Source organism: Ranitomeya imitator, chromosome 2 (assembly GCF_032444005.1).
Source record: "Ranitomeya imitator isolate aRanImi1 chromosome 2, aRanImi1.pri, whole genome shotgun sequence".
Taxonomy (NCBI): Eukaryota; Metazoa; Chordata; class Amphibia; order Anura; family Dendrobatidae; genus Ranitomeya; species Ranitomeya imitator.
In genome coordinates, this window is record NC_091283.1 from 372,714,541 (window position 1) to 372,738,654 (window position 24,114).

A 24,114-nucleotide genomic window follows, 5' to 3' on the forward strand; every position below is an offset into this window, starting at 1 on the left:
AGAAATATTTCAAAAAGAAATCACAACTTACTATACATCAGAGCTCATTTAGCTTTAAATCAAATTTAGCTATACATGAGAGAATTCACACAGGGGAGAAATCATTTCCATCGCCGGCAGAGCAGGGGAGAATGATGAGAGCTGTGTTTAGCACCCAGCGATGGGGAACAGTGCGTACTGTAATGCTTCTTCCCCAGCGCTGATGCATGTCACAAAGATGATATCCATTTGTGTTATGCGTATGCACATGTACGAGACGTTTTCTGGCCCGTGATGACATTAAAAAATGGACATGTCAGCGTGTTTTGCCCATGGACACATGGTTCATAGCAACACACTGATGTGCACAGACCCATTCACTTGAATAGGCAAATAGCATTCCGTTCCTCGCAAGTCTCTCCGTATGGCTAAGTAGTACTGTACAGCCACATATGGGGTATTGCCACGTTCAGTAGAAATTGTGCGACAAATTTTGGAGACATTTTTACCCACTTTTTGTCGGAAAATGTAAAATCTTTGGCTAAAACAAAATTTTGGTGGTAAAAATGTTGTTATTTTGTCTACACTTCCCAATGGTTTAAAATTCTGTGACACACCCATGGTGTCAATATGATCCCTGCACCTTTAGATCAATTCATTGAGAGGTGTAGTTCGTAAAATGGGGTCATTTATGAGGGGTTCTGCTGTTCTGGCACCTCATGGGCTCTACCAGTGGGTTATGGCACCTGCAAATCATAACAGTAAAATCTGGCGCTCCTTGCCCCCTGAGCTTTGCGCTGTGCCTGAAAAAATATTTCCCGATTACATGTAGGGTATTGGCACATTCAGGAAAAATTGGAGCTCAGTTTGTTGTAAAAAAAATTCCTATTAGCCCTTAGAAAAATTAAAAACTTGGGGCTAAAACAACATTTTGGTGGTAGAAATGTAATTTATTCTTTCTTCACTGCTCAGTGGTATAAAAATCTGTGAGGCACATGTGGTGTTAATATGATCACTGCACCCCTAGATGAATTAATTGGGGAGTGTAGTTTGTAAAATGAGTTCACATATAGGGGGTTTCTGTTGTTCTGGCACCTCAGGGGCTCTGCCAATGTGACATGGCACCCTCAAACCATTCCAGCAAAATCTGAACTCCAATATGATGCCTCTTCCCTTCTGAACTTTGCACTGTGCCTCAAAAGTGGTATTCCCCTACATATGGGGTATCAGCGTTCTCAGGAGAAATTGCACAACAACTTTTGGGGACGAATTTCTTCTGTTACCCTTGGTAAAATAAAAAATTGGGGGCAAAAAGATAATTTTTGTGGAAAAAATATGATTTTTTATTTTCACGGTTCTACGTTAGAAACTTCTGTAAAGCACTTGGGGGTTCAAAGTGCTCAGCACACATCTAGATAAGTTCCTTGGGCAGTCCAGTTTCCAAAATGGTGTCACTTCACTTTTGGGGGGTTTCCACTGTTTAGGCACACAGGTGCTCTCCAAACGCGACATGCCGTCCGATCTCAATTCTAGCCAATTTTGCGTTGAAAAATTAAAACAGCGCTCCTTCCCTTCCGAGCTCTGCCATGCACCCAAACAGTGGTTTACCCCCACATATGGGGTATCAGCATACTCAGGACAAATTGCACAACTTTTGGGGTCCAATTTCTCCTGTTACCCTTGGTAAAATAAAAAATATTGGATCTGAAGTAATTTTTTGTGAAAAAAGTTAAATGTTAATTTTTTTAAACATTCCAAAATTTCTTGTGAAGCACCTGAATGGTTAATAAGAATCTTGAATGTGGTTTTGAGGAACTTGAGGGGTGAAGTTTTTAAAATAGTGTCCTATAACTTCCTAACAAAAAAAAATTGTGGTTCCAAATTTGTGCTGATGTAAAGTAGACATGTGGGAAATGTTACTTATTAAGTATTTTGTGTGACATATCTCTGTGATTTAAAGGCATGAAAATTCAAAGTTGGAAAATTGCAAAATTTAAAAAATTTTCGCCAAATTTCCATTTTTTTTCCACAAATAAACACATTCATATAAAATACATTTTACCACTGTCATGAAGTACAATATGTCATGAGCAAACAGTCTCAGAATCTCTGGGATCCATGGAAGCGTTCCAGAGTTATAACCTCATAAATGGACAATGGTCAGAATTGTAAAAATTGGCCCGGTCATACACACACGGCTCCGCACAACTCGTACACACATGGCTCCACTCCGTACACCTCGCACACACACAGCTCCGCTCCATACACCTCGTACACACGCAGTTCCGCTCCGTACACCTCATACACACACGGCTCCGCTCCGCACACATTGTACACACATGGCTCCGCTCCGTACACCTTGCAACACACACGCGACTCCTCTCCGTGCACCTCGTACACACGCAGCTCCGCTCCGTACACCTCGTATACACACAGCTCTACTCCATACACCTCGTACACACACGGCCCCACTCCGTACACCTCGTACACACACGGCTCCACTCTGTACACACACGGCTCCACTCCGCACACCTCGCACACACACAGCTCTGCTCTGTACACCTCATACGCAACTCCTCTCTGTGCATCTCGTACACATGCGGCTCCGCTCCGTACACCTCGTTCACATACGGCTCCGCTCTGTACACCTCATACACACGACTCTATTTCATACACCTCATACACACACAGCCCCACTCTGTACACCTCGTACACACATGGCTCCGCTCCGTACACCTCGTGCACACACGGCTCCGCTCTGTACTTCTCGTACACACGCGGCTCCGCTCTGTGCACCCCGTACACACGCGGCTCCGATCTGTACACCCCATACACACGCGGCTCCGCACACCTTGTACACACATGGCTCCGCTCCGTTCACCTCGTACATACATGGCTCCGTTCTGTACACCTCACACACACGCGACTCCTCTCCGTGCACCTCGTACACATGCGGCTCTGCTCCGTACACCTCGCACACACACAGCTCCGCTCTGTACATCTCATACACACGCGACTCCTCTCCGTGCATCTTGTACACATGCGGCTCCGCTCCGTACACCTCGTACACACACGGCTCCACTCTGTACTTCTCGTACACACACGGCTCCGTTCCACACACCTTGTACACACACGGCTCCGCTCCACACACCTTGTACACACACGGCTCCGCTCCGTACACCTCGTACACACACGGCTCTGCTACATCCACCCTGTAACCCCCTCCTGACCCCACACATAAACTTCCCCTCATCCTGCACCATGACAACCAACCAGCACAGCAGAGTCCTGCATACACTGAGGCCCCTGATCATGTGACCCCTGACTCCTCCCCTCCTGTGACCTCATCCCAGGTCCTGTGCACACAGAACAGCCATATATGTGGTGTGCGGCTCTGCAGGTGGAGGTAGGTGCTGGAGATTCCCCATTACTGGGCGGGGGCAGGGGGCAGTAACCCCTCCATTCCCGGAGATAGTGCCCCCAGCTCTGCCATGTGTATATGTACAGTAATAGAACGCTGGCTGTGCTCATGTATACAGGGGAGGGCACTCTGGTTTGGGGACAGATGACGTTTTCTGTCTGGTGTAGAAGGAATCTATAAGGCTATGTGCACACGTTGCGGATTAGGCTTAGGAGTTTCTGGTGCGGATTCTGCCTCTCCTGGCAGAAAACGCACCTGCGGATTTGTCGTGTTTTTGTGCGGTTCCGCAGTGTTTTTTGTGCGTTTTTCCTGCGTTTTTTGCCCCTGCAGTTTTCTATAATGGAATGGGTAGAAAAACGCTGCAGACTCACAAAAAAGAAGTGACATGCTACTTCTTTTAAACCGCAGCGTTTCCGCAGCGGATTTTCCGCAAAGTGTGTACCACATTTTTTTTCTCATTGATTTACATTGTACTGTGAATCAATTGCGGATCTGCAGCGTTTCTGCACTGCAAAAAAAAACGCTGCGGATTCGCAGAGAAACCGCAACGTGTGCACATACCCTCAGGAATTGAAATGTGGCTTTTAGACCGTGTGCACACGTTGCGGTTTTTTCGCGGTTTTTCCCGATAAAAACGCTATAAAACCGCAAAAAAAAAACGCATACAATAAGCATCCCATCATTTAGAATGAATTCCGCATGTTTTGTGCACATGATGCGTTTTTTTCCACGAAAAAAACGCATCGCGGCAAAAAACGCAGCATGTTCATTAATTTTCCGTTTTTTTGCGGATTTCCCACTCCAAAATGCATTGGGAAGTGTCCGGAAAAAAACGCGTCAAAACCGCGGCAAAAACACATGCGGTTTTCTTGCGGATTTCTTGCAGAAAATGTCCGGAATTCTCAGGAATTTTCTGCAAGAAATCCTGAACGTGTGCACATAGCCTTAGGCTATGTGCACACGTTGCAGATTACTTGCGGTTTTTTAGCGTTTTTGCGCTATAAAAACTCTATAAATCCGCAAATAATCTTCATACATTAAGCATCCCATCATTTATAATGGAATCCGCAATTTCTGTGCACAGGATGTGCGTTTTTCCGCATGAAAAACACATTGCGGAAAAATAATGAACCTGTTCATTAATTTTGTATTTTTTTCGCGGATTTCCCACTGTCTAATGCATTGGGAAAAACCGTGCAAAAAATGCGCAAACAACGCGTCAAAACCACGCAAAAAACGCGCAAAAAAATGCATGCGGATTTCATGCGGAAATCTGACAGAAATGTCCGGATTTCCACAGGAATTTTCTGCATTAATTCCTGAACGTGTGCACATAGCCTTAAAGTCTTCGAAAACTGGAAAAATGTAAATGTAATTTTCCTATAAAGGGATTTCCCATGAAATGTCTGTGGTGTTGGCTCTGTAATTGTCACTGTTCCACCCCTCAGGGTGTCTGGGATGCAGTTACTGACAGCTCAGCCGTCCAATTCCGTACGGTGGCCATGCTGAAGCTCCCAGTACTTTGATTGAAAGCTCAGACATCCAATCTAATACAGGGGCGTGCTGAGCTATAAGGCCGGGATCACACATGCGAGAAACACGTCCGTGTCTCGCATGTGAAATCCAAGCTCTGGCGCCGGCACTGTGGAGCGGAGCATGCGGCCGCATAGCAACACATGGAGCCGCTCGCTCCGCTCTGGAGTGTCGGTGCCAGAGCTTGGATTTCACATGCGAGACACGGACGTGTTTCTCGCATGTGTGATCCCGGCCTTAGTGTGTTGATTGATAGCTCCACTATCTAATCTGAGACAGGGAGGTGCTGGCTGTCTCCAAGTGTTCATTATCCCAGGTGATCACCATGCCTACTTAACTGAGCTGTTTCTCCCAGACCTCTGGCAGATGTACATTAGAGGGAACCTGTCACCCCGTTTTTTCAGTACGAGATAAAAATACTGTTAAATAGGGCCTGAGCTGTGCGTTACAATAGTGTATTTTGTGTACCCTGATTCCCCACCTATGCTGCCGAAATAACTTACCAAAGTCGCCGTTTTCGCCTGTCAATCAGGCTGGTCAGGTCAGATGGGCGTGGCGACATCGCTGTTTCTTCCCCCAGATCTTGCATATCTTTCCGTTGGTGGCGTAGTGGTTTGCGCAAGCCCATCTTCTGAATCCACTGGGCAGGAGAAGAAAAAACGCGCAATCTGCGCTATTTCCCTGGTGATCTGTGGGGGCGGCCATCTTCCTGAGGCCGCGCGTGCGCATATGGAGTCCTCTGCTGCCCGGGGCTTCAGGAAAATGGCCGCGGGATGCCGCGCGTGCGCAGATGGAGATCGCGGCGGCCATTTTCCTGAAGCCGAGATGCGAACTCGGCTTCAGGAAAATGGCCACCGCGATCTCCATCTGTGCACGCGTGGCATCCCGTCGCCATTTTCCTGAAGCCCCGGGCAGCAGAGGACTCCATATGCGCACACGCGGCCTCAGGAAGATGGCCGCCCCCACAGATCACCAGGGAAATAGTGCAGATCGCGCGTTTTTTCTTCTCCTGCCCAGTGGATTCAGAAGATGGGCATGCGCAAACCATTACGCCACCAACGGAAAGATATGCAAGATCTGTGGGAAGAAACAGCGATGTCGCCACGCCCATCTGACCTGACCAGCCTGATTGACAGGCGAAAACGGCGACTTTGGTAAGTTATTTCGGCAGCATAGGTGGGGAATAGGGCAACACAAAATACACTATAGTAACGCACAGCTCAGGCCCTATTTAACAGTATTTTTATCTGGTACTGAAAAAACGGGGTGACAGGTTCCCTTTAAGCTGGTGAGGTTTGTACTGCCTGTGTTTTGCGTTTCGTATGCTTGATATTTTGTTTCCTGACCTTGGACTTTGTTCTGACCATCCGTCTGTTTAACCCTTTCTGCTCTGATACATTATCCTCCTGATATACTGACCTCGGAATGTTACCTGACTATGCTTTTGTCTCTTATGTTTATGACGTACCCCTCCTGTCTTCTGACCTTGGACTCCTTGACCATTCTGACTCATGACTTGGCTTTGAGAAGTGACTAGCATCACAGTAATGAGGACCCTTATCCTGGGGTTGGAGACTGTGACTGTAGAGCATAATATCAGACACTCTATTATATCTAAAGCCTCATCTCATTCACACATCTGTGTTTAAACACAGGTGTGGAAAAATGGTACTGGTGTCATAACTGTTTTGTCCGTGTAACATATATTTGCCAGTTGGGTCTTCCAGTTGCTGTCCCCGCATTCCATAAGGCACCGCGGCAGTGTCACTGCGCTTGCGCAAGTGACATACCGTATTTTTCGCATTGTAAGACGCACTGGGTGAAAAAATGAAAAAAATGAATCGCAGATAATGCGGTTAGAACAACAAACGTCTGCTGTTGTGAATTCTGCTTTTGAGCTCCCTCTGGTGGTAGCAGATGGTAATGCAGTTGTTTCTGGGCTGCAGTCTTGGACAGGTGTATCTGCTAATTGCAGTTCTGACTGGGGTATTTAGGCGTGCAGGACTCATTAGTCCTTGCCAGTTGTCAATGTCTTTTGGGATATGAGTAATCTCTGCCTGGCTTCTCTTGCTTGGCTGCTATTTCAGCAAAGATAAGTGTCTGTTTATTTTTCTGTGGCACACTGCTGTGTGCTTGTTTTTGATTGTATTCCTGCTCTGAATGTAGGATTCGCTGGAGTTGCAGATTTACGCTCCTACGTCTTTAGATAGATGGAGGAAGTTTTGGTATATTCTGCTGTGGATATTTTTGAAGGGTGTTAATACTGACCGCACAGAACTCTGTCCTATCCTGTCCTATTTTAGCTAGAGTGGCCTCGTGTGCTAAATCCTGTTTTTCTGCCTGTGTATGTTTTTCCTCTCCGACTCACCGCCAATATTTGTGGGGGGCTGTCTATCCTTTGGGGTTCTGCTCTGAGGCAAGATAGTATTCCTATTTCCATCTTTAGGGGTATTTAGTCCTCCGGCTGTGACGAGGTGTCTAGGATTGTTAGGTACACTCCACGGCTACTTCTAGTTGCGGTATTAAGATCAGGTTTGCGGTCAGTATAGTGACCACCTACTCCAGTGAAAGTTTTCATGCTGCTCCAAGGTCACCATATCATAACAGTCTGCTTTGTTCTGTAACCACATTATCTGCGATTCATTTTACTTGCGTCTGCTTTGCGAGTGTCTTTTAAATTTGTAATCTGTCAACAGTGCTGATTGGCTGTTTATCATTTAAATACTGCCTTCCTGTTTCTATCAATAAATTCCCACCTGACGAAGACGGTGTTTCCGTCAAAACGCGTTGTGGTTAAATTTTACCTGGTGTTTGAGTCTCCTTCAGCGCTCCTGTGACCGAGTTTTTTCTGGTACCTGTTTCTGTCCTCCTCTGGAGGTGTTTGGCTGGAGCTGCAGTGGTGCTCGACACCCTCCCCCTTTCTTCCCTCTTGGCTGCTTCCTCAGCGCTCCCTTGAGACCGCTTTTACTGACCCTATCCCAACACACAAGGCACACTTCTGCACCTTGCATGTCGCGCTGGAGTGATGAAGATTGGCAGACCTATGGCAAACCTTTACTCCTGGTAGAAGACCAGGTTTCTCTCTCTTCCCATCTAAGTGGATGACAGTACCTCCTGAACGCTACAACTTCATCATGAAGATCCAGCGCCCCAACCAGATGCAAAATTCATTCCTGTTTTTATTTTTTGGGGGGACCTCCATAATCTCCCCATATCGGCATAGCCACGTCGTAATATGGACTCCAGAAAGTAACTCATTGCATAACTCCTTCCCCAGAGTCCGGAGGTGAGGAAGTCCCCCGAGACCGCCCTGGAATTCCATCTGCGGCACTTGCATCAATGCGAGGCTTACCACTGAGTGGGGGAGCAGATGGACCAGCCCCCACCTCAAATAGCTCTGACACTTCACGAACACATTCTCCCGTTACCTCATCAACCACCCTATGCACACCTCTATTACACCAGTGCAGTGGAGAAATCCATACTAACACCATTCAAACTATCCATCTCTGCAGCAGAAACCATTCTCCCAGCTGCACCTACTCCAGACAAACCATTCACACTAGGACCACTACCCCCCACTTTCCCTGCAAAATTCGAACCTTTACCTTCATACACATCAGCATTTTCAAGCAAAACTGCACCTTCACCAACCACACTTACATTTCATTTTTTCCCTTCCCCCATGACGGCACACCTGAGAAAGGGGATCCGCTCAGTCAGGACAGGAAACCCTACTGAAAATAAAAGGGCAGTACTTCTCTGTCGCTTCATTTGGGTTTCCTGTCCTGACAAGGACCCTCGTGCTGAACACGGCGGAGAAGTTTCCACTTACCCAGTACCCGTCCCGGCTTGGAAGAACAGGCAGCGCCTCTGCGTTGGTCTTCGGGTTCTGGATGCGTCGTCCGCAGGTCCTCTGGGGCTCTGCATCCGAGCGGGCATCCATGCAGCACGGTCAGATGGCGGGGCTCCTTCCGTGGCTGCCACGCCGCCCTCCTCTCTCTGCCAGCTTCCAGGTGCGGCGGCCGCTTCCGGGTCGTCCGTCTGACGTCACGCGCAAGGCATGCTGCGAATGGGCGTGCCCACGTCGGATCCAAGATGGCGGCGCCCATGAAGAAAACGCCGGCCGGTGGAAAAGGACTCTGGCGGCGCTGCAGAGGAGGGGAGGGGCCACCATTGGGCATCGGAGGAGGTAGGGAGTGCAGTGGATCCCCCATAAAAGGGGGGATGACCACAGAAGACACGCTTATGCCCAAAAGCTTCATCATGGAAGTGGGGCAACAGGAGCAGCAGCAGCCGCATCAGGAGCTATCGCCAGATGCCATGCCGAGCCACCAGCATACCAGGAGCAGCTGCTCAAGTAGTAGGAGCAGCAGTCGTCCTGTCTGGCAAGACTCTTCGGCGTCCAGAAGGGACGCTGCACGTGCATCTGTCCAGCCTCTGAAACCGGTACCCTTGACTGTCAGCGGTGGTGAGTAAACTACGTGAATGTCACCCTTATGGTAACAGGGTCCATTTTTTTCTGTTTGATTACTAGGAGTCGAGGAAATCTAGCAGCAAAACAAAGAACCGAGAATGTGCCCTTTGTAAAGTTCCGCTTGCAGTTCAGTGGCAGAAGGACCTCTGCGCTGACTGCATTAATAAAACTATACAGGATGAGACCCCTAATTTATTCAGTCGCCATGACAGCACAACGAGAGAGGGGATCCGCCCTTCAGGGACAGGAAACCTCAGACATAAAAAGGGCGGCACCTCACTCCCCCGTCAGTTGGTTTCCTGTCCCTGACAGCGGAACCTCTTCAGACAGACCTCAGGAAGAAGGTTGAAGAAAAGAAGAATCCCACTCCTGACAGGCCGATACAGGTAGCGGGGGTCCCCTGCCTCGGTCTGGTCAGGAGGTTGGTAGCACCACACGGCAGGGGGACTGTTGGTGTAGGTGGCAGCAGGAGGAAGCAACCCAAGGGAGGTGGGTTAGCTTCTTAGGTGTCCGCATACCTGGTAAGTAGGCCGTGCACCATGTCTGTGGGGCCTCTGGGGTCTGTCCACCGCTGCCGCTGTGGTCCGCTTTGGCCGGGGAGCGCTGCCGTCCCTGTCGGCGTGTCTGTCCTCAGCGCCGCAGACGTGACCGGAAGGGGCGTGTCCGGATGACGCGGCGAGCGGCGCGGGGTAGTGACGCGGCCGCGCATGCGCGGTAGCGCTTTCTTCCCTGGCTAATGGCGGCGCCCAGGGACGGAGGGAGGATTATGGCCACAGGGGGTCCGGCGGTCAGCATGGGGGCGCGGCTCACAGTGGACGGAGCCTATCGGTGTAATACCGATTAGCGGCACCTGGAGGAAGCCCTGCTGACCCCCATCCGGGGGTAGTACCTAGGGGGATGTATTTAAGAGCTGCACAGACGCCTCTACTTGTTCCTGTCCTCGTTTCCTACATGGAGTCACCGGAGGGAACTCCGCAGCTGTGCGGTGAACAGCAGCAACCATTGGAGCAGCCACAGACAGGAAAATCTCTGAGAAGCTCCCAGCGGCGTTCTAGTGGCAGTAGTCGCGCTGGTGGAGCTAAAGCTGCTCAGAAATCTACCAAATCCTCAGGCCGTAAAGATTCTCCGGCTAGAGAGGACCCCCCGATTACGGTACCATTCGTTGCAGGGATGGGTAAGTGAGCTACGTGAAAGTACGCTTTTTTGATTGCTGTCCCTCCTTGTATTCCCTCTCTCCTTATCCAGGGGAGAAAAAGTACTTCCAAAACCAAGCATAGGGAGTGTGCCGTATGTACAGAGCCACTTCCAGATGGGCATAAAAAGAAGCTGTGCAGACCCTGTATACAGCGCTTAATCGAGGAGGAGGCCCCTGACCTGACATCTACCCTTAGGGACTTGGTTAAACAGGAGGTCAGGGATTCCTTAAAATCCAGTTCTCACAGGACAAGGTCCCTAAAGAGGAAAGAGATCTCATCCCCAGGTTCAGACGTGGAGTCAGAGGGTGTGAGCTCGGATTCTCATCCTTCATCTTCATCTTCAGAGGACGTAGAATCTAGTCGAGCATGCCTGTCACTAGACAGGATTAATCACCTAGTGAAAGCTGTCAACAACACTATGGGGATTGAAGAGACCCAGTCAGAATGCTCCATCCAGGACATTATGTTTAAGGGCATAGACCGTAAGTCCCGAAGGGTTTTTCCTGTAGTGGAAAAGATCAAATCACTGATTACGAGAGAATGGAAGAAACCCGAAAGAAAGGGCTCACTGCCACCAGCATTTAAAAGAAGGTATCCGTTCGAGGAGGAGGCTTCAGCTTCTTGGGACAAGGTCCCGAAGTTAGATGCAGCGGTGGCCAAGGCGTGCAAAAAGTCTTCTCTTCCATTTGAGGATCTAGGTAGCCTAAAGGACCCGCTTGATAGAAAAGCTGATGTCTTCCTTAAAGGGGCTTGGGAGACTTCTGCGGGATCCTTGAGACCGGCAATTGCGGCCACTTGCACGGCTCGGTCCTTGATGGTGTGGCTAGGCCACCTGGAAGACCAACTCAAGGATAAAGTTCCTAGAAGTGAAATCCTATCATCTATGCCCATGATCCAAGACGCTGCAGCCTTCCTTTCAGATGCGTCAGCAGATTCAGTTAGGCTGGCCGCAAGATCCTCAGCCTTGTCCAACGCAGGCCGCAGAGCGCTTTGGATAAAATGCTGGCCAGGTGATTTACAGGCCAGGTCAAAACTATGTGGCATCCCCTGTGAAGGGGTTCATCTGTTTGGTCCGGTACTAGATGAGCTGCTTGAGAAGGCAGGTGATTCTAAGAAGCGGTTCCCTCTATTGAGAAAACCCTTTTATAGGCGTGATTACAGCAGAGGATGGTCTTATCGCCGAAGAGCTGATAGAGAACCAAATAGAGATTCGTCCAGATATTACAGCAGCAGAAGAAGAGGTAGGGGGTACATGTTTAACTCCCCTCGGGACTCTAAGAAAACTCAATGACTGGCGGTCCAGGTGGGCAGTAGGCTTTTGGCCTTCTACCCAGCCTGGCTCAGGATCACCAATAGTCCATGGATACTCAGTATCATTAAAGAGGGATTAAAGTTCCAGTTCCATCAGATCCCTCAGGACAAATTTAAACTAACTCCTATCCGTTCTTCTCCTGCAGAACAGTTGGCATTGGAGTCAGAGGTTCAAGATCTCCAACAAAAGGGAGTTCTTATTAGAGTACCCACGGAAGAGCGAGGTATGGGGTTTTATTCCTCTTTATTCCTGGTTAAGAAGCCAGATGGGTCATATCGTACCATCATCAATCTAAAAAGCCTGAATGAATTCTTGCTGATCCCATCCTTTAAAATGGAATCTGTGAAAACAGCAATAAAGCTTCTTTTTCACAATTGCTTCATGGTGGTCTTAGATCTGAAAGACGCCTATTACCATGTCCCGATACATGTAAATCATCAGCGCTTTCTCAGGGTGGCGGTTTCTCTTGCCGGCACAGTAGAGCACTTTCAATATCGGGCACTCCCCTTTGGTGTTGCGGTCGCACCACGGGTTTTCACCAAGATTATGGTAGAGGTTATGGCACACCTTCATGAGCAAAACATACTAGTAATTCCCTACCTGGATGATTTATTGATTGTTGGGCATTCAGAGTCACACTGTAAAGACCAGTTGGAGAAGGTGATGGCAGCATTACATAACTTAGGATGGATTATCAATCTTAAAAAATCGCGTCTTCAGCCCTTAACATCACAGCAGTTCTTGGGTCTTATTGTAGATTCAAGTCAGCAGGAATGTCGCCTGCCGGACTCAAAGGTTGATAGTATTCATCGTCTAGCCTCAAGAGCAATTAATAATCCCGTTATCTCCTTAAGAAGTGCAATGTCACTTTTGGGTTCCCTTACTTCTTGTTTTCCGGCGGTGCTGTGGGCACAGTTTCACTCCAGGTCTCTACAGTGGGATGTTCTGCATAATTTTCGTCGGCTGGGCGCTAACCTTGATAGAAAATTTTCTCTATCTACGGAGACCACTGATTCACTAATTTGGTGGACGCACATTCCGAATCTGCGTAGAGGGGTACCTTGGACAAATCAAATAACACGAGTAATAACTACTGATGCTAGCCCCACGGGTTGGGGGGCACACTGGGAAGATGATTGCATTCAGGGTCTGTGGTCCCAGTCTGAGCGGGACACGTCTTCCAATCTAAAGGAATTGTTGGCGGTAGAACGCGCCTTGAATGCATTCCTTGTACCTCTGCAGGGTAGACATGTTAGACTACTCTCTGACAACCAGGTGACCGTTGCTTATGTGAACCACCAAGGAGGTACACGGTCTAGGTCATTAATGAACGTTACAAATCGTATTTTTCAGATGGCCGAAAATCACCTACTCTCCCTTACGGCCCTTCATATAAAGGGAAAACTAAACACCATGGCCGATTATTTAAGCCGCAACGAGCTCAAACAAGGGGACTGGTCTCTAAAACCGGCTGTCTTCGATCAGATCGTACGTCTATGGGGTTGTCCAGAGATGGATCTGTTTGCCAGTCGAGGAAACAAGAAACTTCATCAATTCTGTTCCCTAAATCCGAAGGGCAACCCGTATGCAGTCGACGCTCTTCTAATCTCCTGGAACTTCAGTCTCGCCTATGCCTTTCCCCCTCTAAATCTGATTCCTTTAGTTCTAAGGAAAATTCGGGAAGACAGGGCCCGAGTGATATTAATAGCCCCGTTCTGGCCCAGAAGGTCATGGTTCCCATGGCTAAGAAGCATGTCCATTTCCCAGCCATGGATCCTTCCAGAAATACCAGACCTCCTTTCCCAGGGTCCAGTCCTGCATCCACGAGTAACCAACTTACACCTGACAGCGTGGAATTTGAGAGGTCACTTCTGAAAGGGAAGGGATTCTCTCAAAATCTTGTGAATACTCTGCTTAAAAGTAGGAAACCCTCCACGACTAACATTTATGTTAGGGTATGGAGGAAGTTTCTATCAAGTTCAGGGGCACGAATTGATCAAGAACCTGATATTTCTCAAATCTTAGAATTTTTACAGAAGGGCCTAGAGTTAGGCTTAGCTACCAGCACCCTTAGAGTTCAGGTTTCAGCTCTAGGGGCACTATATAATTCTAACTTAGCCAGTAATCACTGGATAACAAGGTTTTTTTAAAGCAGTTACCAGATCCAGGCCGGTTATTAAACAAAGAATAGTTCCATGGGACCTAAATCTTGTGCTCTCGGCTCTAACACAAGCTCCGTTCGAGCCTATTGACTCTCTCCCAATCAAGATCCTGTCGGTCAAAACAGCCCTCTTAGTTGCCCTCACATCGGCTAGAAGGGTTAGTGATCTACAGGCATTGTCCAGACAACGTCCATATATGCAATTTACGGAAGATAGAGTGGTGATGAGGCCTGACCCTCTTTATCTTCCAAAGGTTGCGTCAAAATTTCATAGATCTCAGGAGGTGGTCCTGCCTTCATTTTGTCCTAATCCCTCTAACGATAAGGAACAGAGATTTCATTGTTTAGACGTACGTAGGTGCCTTCTCAAATACATTTCAGTAACAGACACCTGGAAGAAAGATCACTCCTTATTTTTATCCTACCAGGGAGTTAGGAAGGGGCTTAGAGTATCAAAGAATACGCTAGCCAGATGGATTAGGGAGGCGATATCTCTTGCTTATACCGCAGGTGGCGTGGAAGTTCCAGAAGGAATAAAGGCTCACTCCACTCGTGCGGTAGCCACATCCTGGGCTGAGAGAGCAGAAGTGTCGATTGAAGACATCTGTAAGGCGGCCACATGGTCTTCTCCATCCACCTTTCTTAGACACTATAGGTTAGATCTAGGTGGCTCCTCCGACCTCACGTTTGGGAGAAGGGTGCTGGAGGCTATTATCCCTCCCTAGTCACTTTTCACTTCTCTGAAAGTCTCTCGTTGTGCTGTCATGGCGACTGAATAAATACGTACGCTACTCACCTGGTAGCAGTGTTTTTTCAGGAGCCATGACAGCACCCTTATATTCCCTACCCTCTTTGCTTTATGGGTTCAACACTTCCTTTAGTTAATTCCTAAGTTTATTCACTGGGTGAATTGTACCATATATTAATATTGTTTATGTGCTAATAACCTAGAAGGTCCTTTCATACTCTGTAAACCAACTGACGGGGGAGTGAGGTGCCGCCCTTTTTATGTCTGAGGTTTCCTGTCCCTGAAGGGCGGATCCCCTCTCTCGTTGTGCTGTCATGGCTCCTGAAAAAACACTGCTACCAGGTGAGTAGCGTACGTATTTCGTCACTAGCTTTAAAGCCATAATACAGGCAGAGATAAAAGACTCCTTAAAACTGGCCCTTAAAAAAACAGGGAGGAAAAGCCGCAAGGTGTCTTCGGATTTGGATGCCTCTCAGAAACGGGAGAGTCATAAATCATACTGGTCTCCCTCTACCTCCTCCGCCTCTTTCCAGTCCTCAGATTTCTCCTCAGACAGTGATACAGGGGGTCGACCATGTTTTCCAACTGAGGATGTAAAAAAACTAGTTAAAGCGGTCAGGTCTGCAATGGGTCTTAAAGAGGAAAAGACACCTAGGTCACTTGAGGATGTCATGTTTGGCGGGTTAGAAGAAAAAAGGAAACGTATGTTTCCAGGCAATGCAAAAATCAAAGCATTGATCGAAAAAGAATGGAGAAAACCCGAGAAAATGGGTACCTTGCCTTCTTCATCAAAAAGGAGATATCCTTTTGAGGAAAAAGACACCGAATCCTGGGAGAAAATCCCTAAAACTGTCGGTGCGGTGGTAAAATCTTTGAAAAAATCATCCCTTCCATTAGAAGATTCAGGTGTCCTAAAAGACCCGCTTAACAAAAAAGCAGATAGTTTTTTGAGACACATCTGGGAAGCTTCGGCTGGGGGCTTGAAACCAGCAATAGCTGCGACATGTACCGCTCATGGTCTGGCTACAGCAGATAGAAAATCAGCTAAGGGATAAAGTTCCTAGAAGTGATAACCTTACAAATATATCCTTAGTGCAAGGCAGATTCCTCTGCGGATTCCGCAAGATTAACAGCTAGAGCAGCAGGCTTGTCCTATGCGGCAAGGAGAGCCCTATGGCTTAAAGGTTGTCCGGGGGATTTGCCATCTAAACGTAAACTGTGCTCCATCCCATGCGACGGTCAATTCCTCTTTGGAAAAAGCTAGAAAAGATCTTGGAACATGCAGGCGATAAAAAGAAATCCTTTCCAAGTTTCTCTAGAGATCCCAAAAAAACCTTTCTTTCGGAGGAGAAGATTTAACAGAGGTCGTCCTCCAGGAGATAGGAGAAATTGGGACTTTAAAGATAAAAGGGGATCGGGCTACATGTTCAAAGGGCCCTCTACATGAGCAAAAAAATCCCCCCAATGACATTACATCAGAGGTTGGAGGAAGGCTCTCCCTCTTCTTTCCGGCCAGGATAAACATCTCACCAAGCACCTGGGTTTTAAACATTATCAAAGACTGCCTAAAAATAAAATTCAACCATCCACGCAGGCACAATTTTGTAATAACTCCCCGGAGGAAATCCCAGCAGGAGTAATCTGCTCTGGAAACAGAAGTCCTCGGACTTGTTCACAATATCTTGCAGGAAGTCCCGGCTCGGGAGGAAGGAAGGGGGTTTTACTCCCCCCTCTTTCTGATACAAAAACCAGATGGCTCCTGGAGAACCAGAGTCCATTTAAGAAAGCTCAATCAATCAGTAGAGAACTACTCCTTCAAGATGGAGTCCATCAACACAATCACAAAACTTCTGTTCCCTCACTGCTTCATGGCAGTAATAGACTTAAAAGATGCATATTATCATATCCCAATACTTCAGGAATATCGGAAATACTTGAGAGCAGCACTCTACATACAAAACCAAGTGAAACATTACCAATATACAGCCCTTCCATTCGGCCTGTCTACAGCTCCCAGGGTCTTCACCAAGGCGATGGTAGAGGTAATGTCATACCTCCAATCCCGGGATGTAGTGATTGTCCCATACCTGGACGACTTCCTTGTGGTAGGGAGGACAGAGACCCATTGCTCCCATTAAGTAACAGTTGTAACATCAACTCTAATAGAGCTGGGATGGATAATAAATATCCCCAAATCAAAGTTAGTTCCAGTAAAAGTGCAGTCCTTCCTAGGATTAATACTGGACTCCGAACGTCAGCTCTACCTCCTTCAGGAGAATAAAGTAGCCAAAATAATAAACTTGACCAGTACAGCAATACATCAGCCAGCGATGACCCTAAGAAAAGCACTTCCCTACTAGGCTCATTAACGTCTTGCATTCCGGCTGTAGGATGGGCACAATTTCACCTGAGACAACTGCAGTGGGAAGTTCTGTCAGCTCAGAAACTGTTAAGAGGGCATTTGGAAGGAAATCTAGGTCTTTCTCAGGACGTAAGAGATTCCCTAATTTGGTGGACTGTGAGAGAACATCTCACAATGGGGGTCCAGTGGCAGAAACCGGTCGAAGACATGATCACTACCGACGCAAGCGGTATAGGTTGGGGGGCTCATCTGAGGTCTCATTCAGTACAAGGAACCTGGTCCTTCCAAGAAAGGAATCATGGCTCAAACGAAAAAGAACTATGGGCAGTGGAAAAGGCCTTGAAACACTTTTCTCCCCTTGCTCCAGGGCCGCCATACTCTAATCATGACGGACAATCGAGCAGTGGTGGCTTATATCAATCACCAAGGGGGGACTAGGTCCCGGGGCCTCATGGAGGTGTCAAATCTACTTTTCCAGTTGGCAGAACAACCACTGTCGTCCCTCACAGCACTACACATAAGGGGTGTAGAAAACACACAGGCATACTTCCTGAGTCGCAGAGGTCGGAGACAGGGGGAATGGTCCTTGGACCCCGAGGTGTTCCAACAAATAATAGAAGCCTGGGGTACACCAGAAATAGACTTATTTGCCACCTCACACAACAAAAAGTCAAAAAATTTTGCTCCCTAAACCAAAGAGAACATCCTTTTGCAGTAGATGCCCTGCTAATACCATGGAGGGTCTCTCTGGCCTATGCATTCCTCCCAACAGTGATGATTCCAAAAGTAGTCCGGAAGATCAGAGAAGACCAAGCAAAAATAATACTCATAGCTCCATTCTGGCCAAGAAGGCCATGGTTCTCCCTTCTAAGGCAGATGTCATTAACAGACCCATGGATTCTGCCAGAAGTTCCGGACCTGTTAACCCAAGGACCAGTGACCCACTCTCAGGTGAAGGGCTTCCATCTGGCAGCCTGGAATTTGAGAGGGCGTTACTGAGTCGCCAGGGATTCTCACCAGGGTTAGTCTCCACCCGTTTGAAAAGCAGAAAGCCTATAACATCTAGAATCTACGGTAGGACGTGGAAAAAGTTTCTTGACTTTCTGGGTGAACCGTTGGGGGATGTAGCTCCAGTGGGACCCATCCTAGAGTTCCTGCAGGCAGGGTTGTAACTCGGGTTAGCAACTAGCACCCTTAAGGTTCAAGTTTCAGCCTTGGGGGCCCTATACAACTGCAACCTAGCATCAAATAGGTGGGTTTCACGATTCATAAAATCCTGTGGCAGGTCTAGGCCGGTTGTTATCCCAAAAATCCCTCCTTGGGATCTAAATTTAGTCTTAGAAGCCTTAAATAAAGACCCTTTGAGCCTTTGCAGGAGTTGTCACCTAAATTACTCACCCTGAAAACAGTCCTACTGGTAGCCCTAACATTGGCTCGTAGGGTAGGTGATTTACAAGCCCTGTCGATATGTCCTCCTTATACTCAGGTTTTTGACAACAGGATAATTCTAAGACCAGACCCGGAGTATCTCCCCAAGGTGGTCCTAAAATTCCATAATGTCAGGAGATTACTTTACCATCATTTTGTAATAATTATAAAAATCCTGGGGAACAAAAGTTCCATATGTTAGATGTAAGAAGATCTATGTTACAATACATGACCATGACTAGTCAGTGGAGGAAAGACCAAACCCTATTTGTAGCCTTTCAGAGTAGTAAAAAAGGGTGCGGGGTAGCTAAAAGTACCATTGCTAGATGGATCACGGAGGCCATTAGTCTATCCTACTCTGCGAGTGGCACTCCGGTTCCTGATGGCATCAAGGCTCACTCCACCAGAGCCGTGGCTACCTCCTGGGCAGAGAAAGTTGAGGTATCGATTGACCAAATTTGCAAGTACGCTACCTGGTCCTCGCCCTCAACTTTTTTCAAACATTACCGGCTAGACGTTTCCTCCTCTGCTGACCTAACCTTTGGTAGAAGGGTACTTCAAGTGGTGGTCCCTCCGTAAGGTTTTATTCTACAAAAGTCTCTCAGGTGTGCCGTCATGGGGAAAGGGAAAACACCAAGGTTACTTACCAGTAGCTGGTTTTTACAGAAACCATGACGGCACCTGCATATTCCCCCCCCCCCTCCCTTTATCACCCCTTCGGTGTGCACTATAGTTTTGGGTGTTTTTAGTTCATATGTTGTGATGGATTTGCCATGTGTACTAACCAGGGGGGCCTCTCATGCTCTGAAAACCAACTGAAGCGACAGAGAGGCACCGCCCTTTTATTTTCAGTAGGGTTTACTGTCCTGACTGGGCGGATCCCCTCTCTCAGGTGTGCCGTCATGGGTTCCGGAAAAAAAGGCTACCGGTAAGTAACCTTGGTGTTTTTCTTAGGTTTTTATTTTCAAGGTTACCCTATTATTTTCTCCCTTGCTTTTGCTGGGATTTTCAGCTTACATTGGGTTTTTACAGTTAGGGTTTTAATGATCATGGTCCATTTAATTGAGATGCTGTACAGCCTCATCAGCTATGCAGCAGATCCTCCCAGCACAGCCGCCTTTCTTGACACAGATCGCGCTGCTGCACTGCTGTGGAACACCTTTAACTGCGTGGGCCTGTGCTGCGCTGACCACCACGGGCACTATCAGAGGTGATGGCTCAGGGGACCACGACACAGCAGCACACAGATGCGGCTGCAGTTGATTTTACTGTGGCCATGACAAACGCCGCCGGCTTCATAGCTGACCCTGCGGCTGTAACTTTCACTAGTGCAGGGGTCCCAGTCATTGATCCAGCAGCAGATCTGCACGTGGGGGACTTTGACACCACCGCACACGCTGACGGAGATGCAGCCCCGGCTGTCAGCACACCACTGACATGGGAGGCAAGAGCCGCTGGCTGTTGTCGGCGGCATTTGCTCCTGCTACCTGCATGTTACAGCATGCCATCACCGTATGTCAGTGGGTGCAACAGGTGCCATGTCAGCCCCACCTTTCACTGGGGAGCGGTCCTGAGCACCATCATTACGTTTGTCACTGCCCTACACCGGGCCACTCTCCATACCACATATGCTATCTGTCTTTGCAGTCATATACCCGTTGCTGCCCTCTCTGATAATGCCAGCAGAGACTGCATCCTACACCTGGTGGTCTGCACTCACCCCACTCCCTCGCTGTGGACCCAGGGTAGAGGGTTCTACGCAGCAGGACCAAGGGGCCCTAGGAAGGGGACTGAAACAAACTTCACCTCTGATATGTCTTTCTTCCTTTTTTTTTTTGCACCCTTTCTATATTTTTTTTTGCACCCTTTCTTCCTTCTGGTTGCTTCATCAGCGCAGACCTATCCCCAAACACCAGCTGATTAAATTAAATGGGGGATTCCTGCTGCCTGATCTGCTGCATGACGAGGTAGCTCCCCTAACTGCTACTAACATTTGTGTCCTCTCCATCACTCCCTACGTTCTCCAATGGACTGGAGTCTGATGGGAACGCCACCTGTTCAGGGGCTATCCCGCTATGTGTTGCCTGGAGATCACATACCGGGCTCCCAGGTGGGCCAGACTCAACCTCCTCTTAGTCTTCAAGGAGGAGTGGTCGGAATGGCTCACTGTGTAGTATTATTGGATTCTTTATGATGGTACATTTTCTCATTTTTTTTTCCCATTCAGGTCCCTATAATATCGGATCCTCTCATTGTAGATATTCTGTATAAGATAATTTTCCTGGATGGATAGGAACAGGAACAATGTGGCAGAAAGGATATTACACCTCACCCTAGAGATCCTCTTTCATATTACAGGAGAGGTGAGAGATTCTGAAGACACCACAATACATCATTCTTATCTATGGGGAAAACAGATGGACAGAACTGGAGAGGTGAGGACTCTGGGAATGTCTGTAGTGATATTTTTTTAATGTGTCTTTCCATAACCAGGATTACACAGTAGTGAAGAAGACCCCTAGGGAGCGCTGTCAGACCCCTGTGTCTGAGGGATGGGGAAGACCTCTGAGCCCAATCACGGAGCCTCTACCTCACCCCCTTATACATGAGGTACTCAATGACCAGAAAATCGTAGCACTCACCTACAAGATGATTGAGCTGCTGACTGGAGAGGTGACACTGCTGGGAGTTCTGGGACATTATACAGTAACGCTACGAAGGGATTGGGGGGTTGACGTTATCATTGTATGTGTCAGGTTCCAATTAGGTGTCAGGATGTCGCCATCTATTTCTCCATAGAGGAGTGGGAGTATTTAGAAAGACACAAATATCTGTACGAGGACGTCTTGTTGGAGGTTTCCCAGCCCCTCACATCACCAGGTAATAGACAGGACTAAATACACACAGCCTATAATTATCTGTATGTAAAGAATGAATTCAGTGCCTGTATGTGTTTTCTCAAGTTCTATCCAGTAAGAAGACAACACCAGAGAGATGTCCCCGTCCTCTTCTTCCACAAGACTTTAAACAAGAAAATCCTGATGTTCTCCAGGATGATGAGGTAGATGGAGAGAAGGTGTCATGAGATCTCCTATATGATGTGTAGATGGCTGTGAAGGTCTTGTGCTCAGTCTTGTTTTATCCACCAGTATTATCTCTCTCTATCTCTATCTATCTAACTAATTTCTCTAAGGGGTGCTTCCGTCTTTCTGTCTGCAACTTCTGTCACGGAAATCCCGCGTCGCTGATTGGTCTCGCCAGCTGCCTGCCATGGCTGCCGCGACCAATCTGCGACGGGCACAGTCCGATTAGTCCCTTCCTACTCCGCCGCAGTCAGTGCCCTGCGCCTGCTCCATACTCCCCGCAGTCAGTGCCCGGTGCTCGCATACTCCCCTCCACTCACTGCTCACACAGGGTTAATGCCAGCGGTAATGTACCGCGCTTTGCCGCGGGTAATGTTATATACTGCATGGCCTGTGTTATATACTACGTCGCCTGTGTTATATTCTGCGTGTCTGCTATAAACTGCGTGGGCTGTGTTATATACTGCGTGGCCACTGTTATATATTGCGTGGCCTGTATTAACACATCAGGTATTCTACAATGTATGTATATATGTACAGTTAGGGCCAGAAATATTTGGACAGTGACACAAGTTTTGTTATTTTAGCTGTTTACAAAAACATGTTCAGAAATACAATTATATATATAATATGGGCTGAAAGTGCACACTCCCAGCTGCAATATGATAGTTTCCACATCCAAATCGGAGAAAGGGTTTAGGAATCATAGCTCTGTAATGCATAGCGTCCTCTTTTTCAAGGGACCAAAAGTAATTGGACAATGGACTCTAAGGGCTGCAATTAACTCTGAAGGCGTCTCCCTCGTTAACCTGTAATCAATGAAGTAGTTAAAAGGTCAAGGGTGGATTCCAGGTGTGTGGTTTTGCATTTGGAAGCTGTTGCTGTGAGCAGACAACATGCGGTCAAAGGAACTCTCAATTGAGGTGAAGCAGAACATCCTGAGGCTGAAAAAAAAGAAAAAATCCATCAGAGAGATAGCAGACATGCTTGGAGTAGCAAAATCAACAGTTGGGTACATTCTGAGAAAAAAGGAATTGACTGGTGAGCTTGGGAACTCAAAAAGGCCTGGGCGTCCACGGATGACAACAGTGGTGGATGATCGCCGCATACTTAATTTGGTGAAGAAGAACCCGTTCACAACATCAACTGAAGTCCAGAACACTCTCAGTGAAGTAGGTGTATCTGTCTCTAAGTCAACAGTAAAGAGAAGACTCCATGACAGTAAATACAAAGGGTTCACATCTAGATGCAAACCATTCATCAATACCAAAAATAGACAGGCCAGAGTTAAATTTGCAGAAAAACACCTCAAGAAGCCAGCTCAGTTCTGGAAAAGTATTCTATGGACAGATGAGACAAAGATCAACCTGTACCAGAATGATGGGAAGAAAAAAGTTTGGAGAAGAAAGGGAACGGCACATGATCCAAGGCACACCACATCCTCTGTAAAACATGGTGGAGGCAACGTGATGGCATGGGCATGCATGGCTTTCAATGGCACTGGGTCACTTGTGTTTATTGATGACATAAGAGCAGACAAGAGTAGCCGGATGAATTCTGAAGTGTACCGGGATATACTTTCAGCCCAGATTCAGCCAAATGCTGCAAAGTTGATTGGACGGCGCTTCATAGTACAGATGGACAATGACCCCAAGCATACAGCCAAAGCTACCCAGGAGTTCATGAGTGCCAAAAAGTGGAACATTCTGCAATGGCCAAGTCAATCTCCAGATCTAAACCAAATTGAGCATGCATTTCACTTGCTCAAATCCAGACTTAAGATGGAAAGACCCACAAACAAGCAAGACCTGAAGGCTGCGGCTGTAAAGGCCTGGCAAAGCATTAAGAAGGAGGAAACCCAGCGTTTGGTGATGTCCATGGGTTCCAGACTTAAGGCAGTGATTGCCTCCAAAGGATTTGCAACAAAATATTGAAAATAAAAATATTTTGTTTGGGTTATGTTTATTTGTCCAATTACTTTTGACCTCCTAAAATGTGGAGTGTTTGTAAAGAAATGTGTACAATTCCTACATTTTCTATCAGATATTTTTGTTCAACCCTTCAAATTAAACGTTACAATCTGCACTTGAATTCTGTTGTAGAGGTTTCATTTCAAATCCAATGTGGTGGCATGCAGAGCCCAACTCGCGAAAATTGTGTCACTGTCCAAATATTTCTGGCCCTAACTGTATATAGCAGCCACATAGTATATAGCACAGGCCACGTAGTATTTGTCTGCTATATACTACATGGCTCCTATATACTACGTGGCCTGTGCTATATACTATGTGGCTGCTATATACATACATACATACATACATACATACATTCATATTCTAGAATACCCAATGCGTTAGAATTGGGCCACCATCTAGTATATTTTATACTTGTGTAATAAGAACGGTGGATATGGC

At 47.4% G+C, this 24,114-nt stretch overlaps 1 protein-coding gene across 2 annotated transcripts in view; it reads left to right on the forward strand.

The window, feature by feature from the left end:
* The first annotated feature begins 3,326 nt into the window (after positions 1-3,326).
* The window catches only part of LOC138663980 (zinc finger protein 519-like), a 28,579-nt gene continuing 7,791 nt past the window's right edge, over positions 3,327-24,114 (forward strand). Inside the window, exons 1-5 of one of the 2 annotated variants that reach the window (XM_069750378.1) lie at positions 3,327-3,385; positions 20,845-20,980; positions 21,111-21,290; positions 21,374-21,497; positions 21,581-21,678. In XM_069750378.1, the coding sequence (XP_069606479.1) occupies positions 20,903-20,980; positions 21,111-21,290; positions 21,374-21,497; positions 21,581-21,678 (480 nt within the window). In that variant the 5' untranslated portion in view covers positions 3,327-3,385; positions 20,845-20,902. Of the gene's footprint in view, positions 3,386-17,601; positions 21,053-21,110; positions 21,291-21,373; positions 21,498-21,580; positions 21,679-24,114 lie in introns of those variants that run through there. The other variant, XM_069750379.1, reaches the window with a different exon arrangement.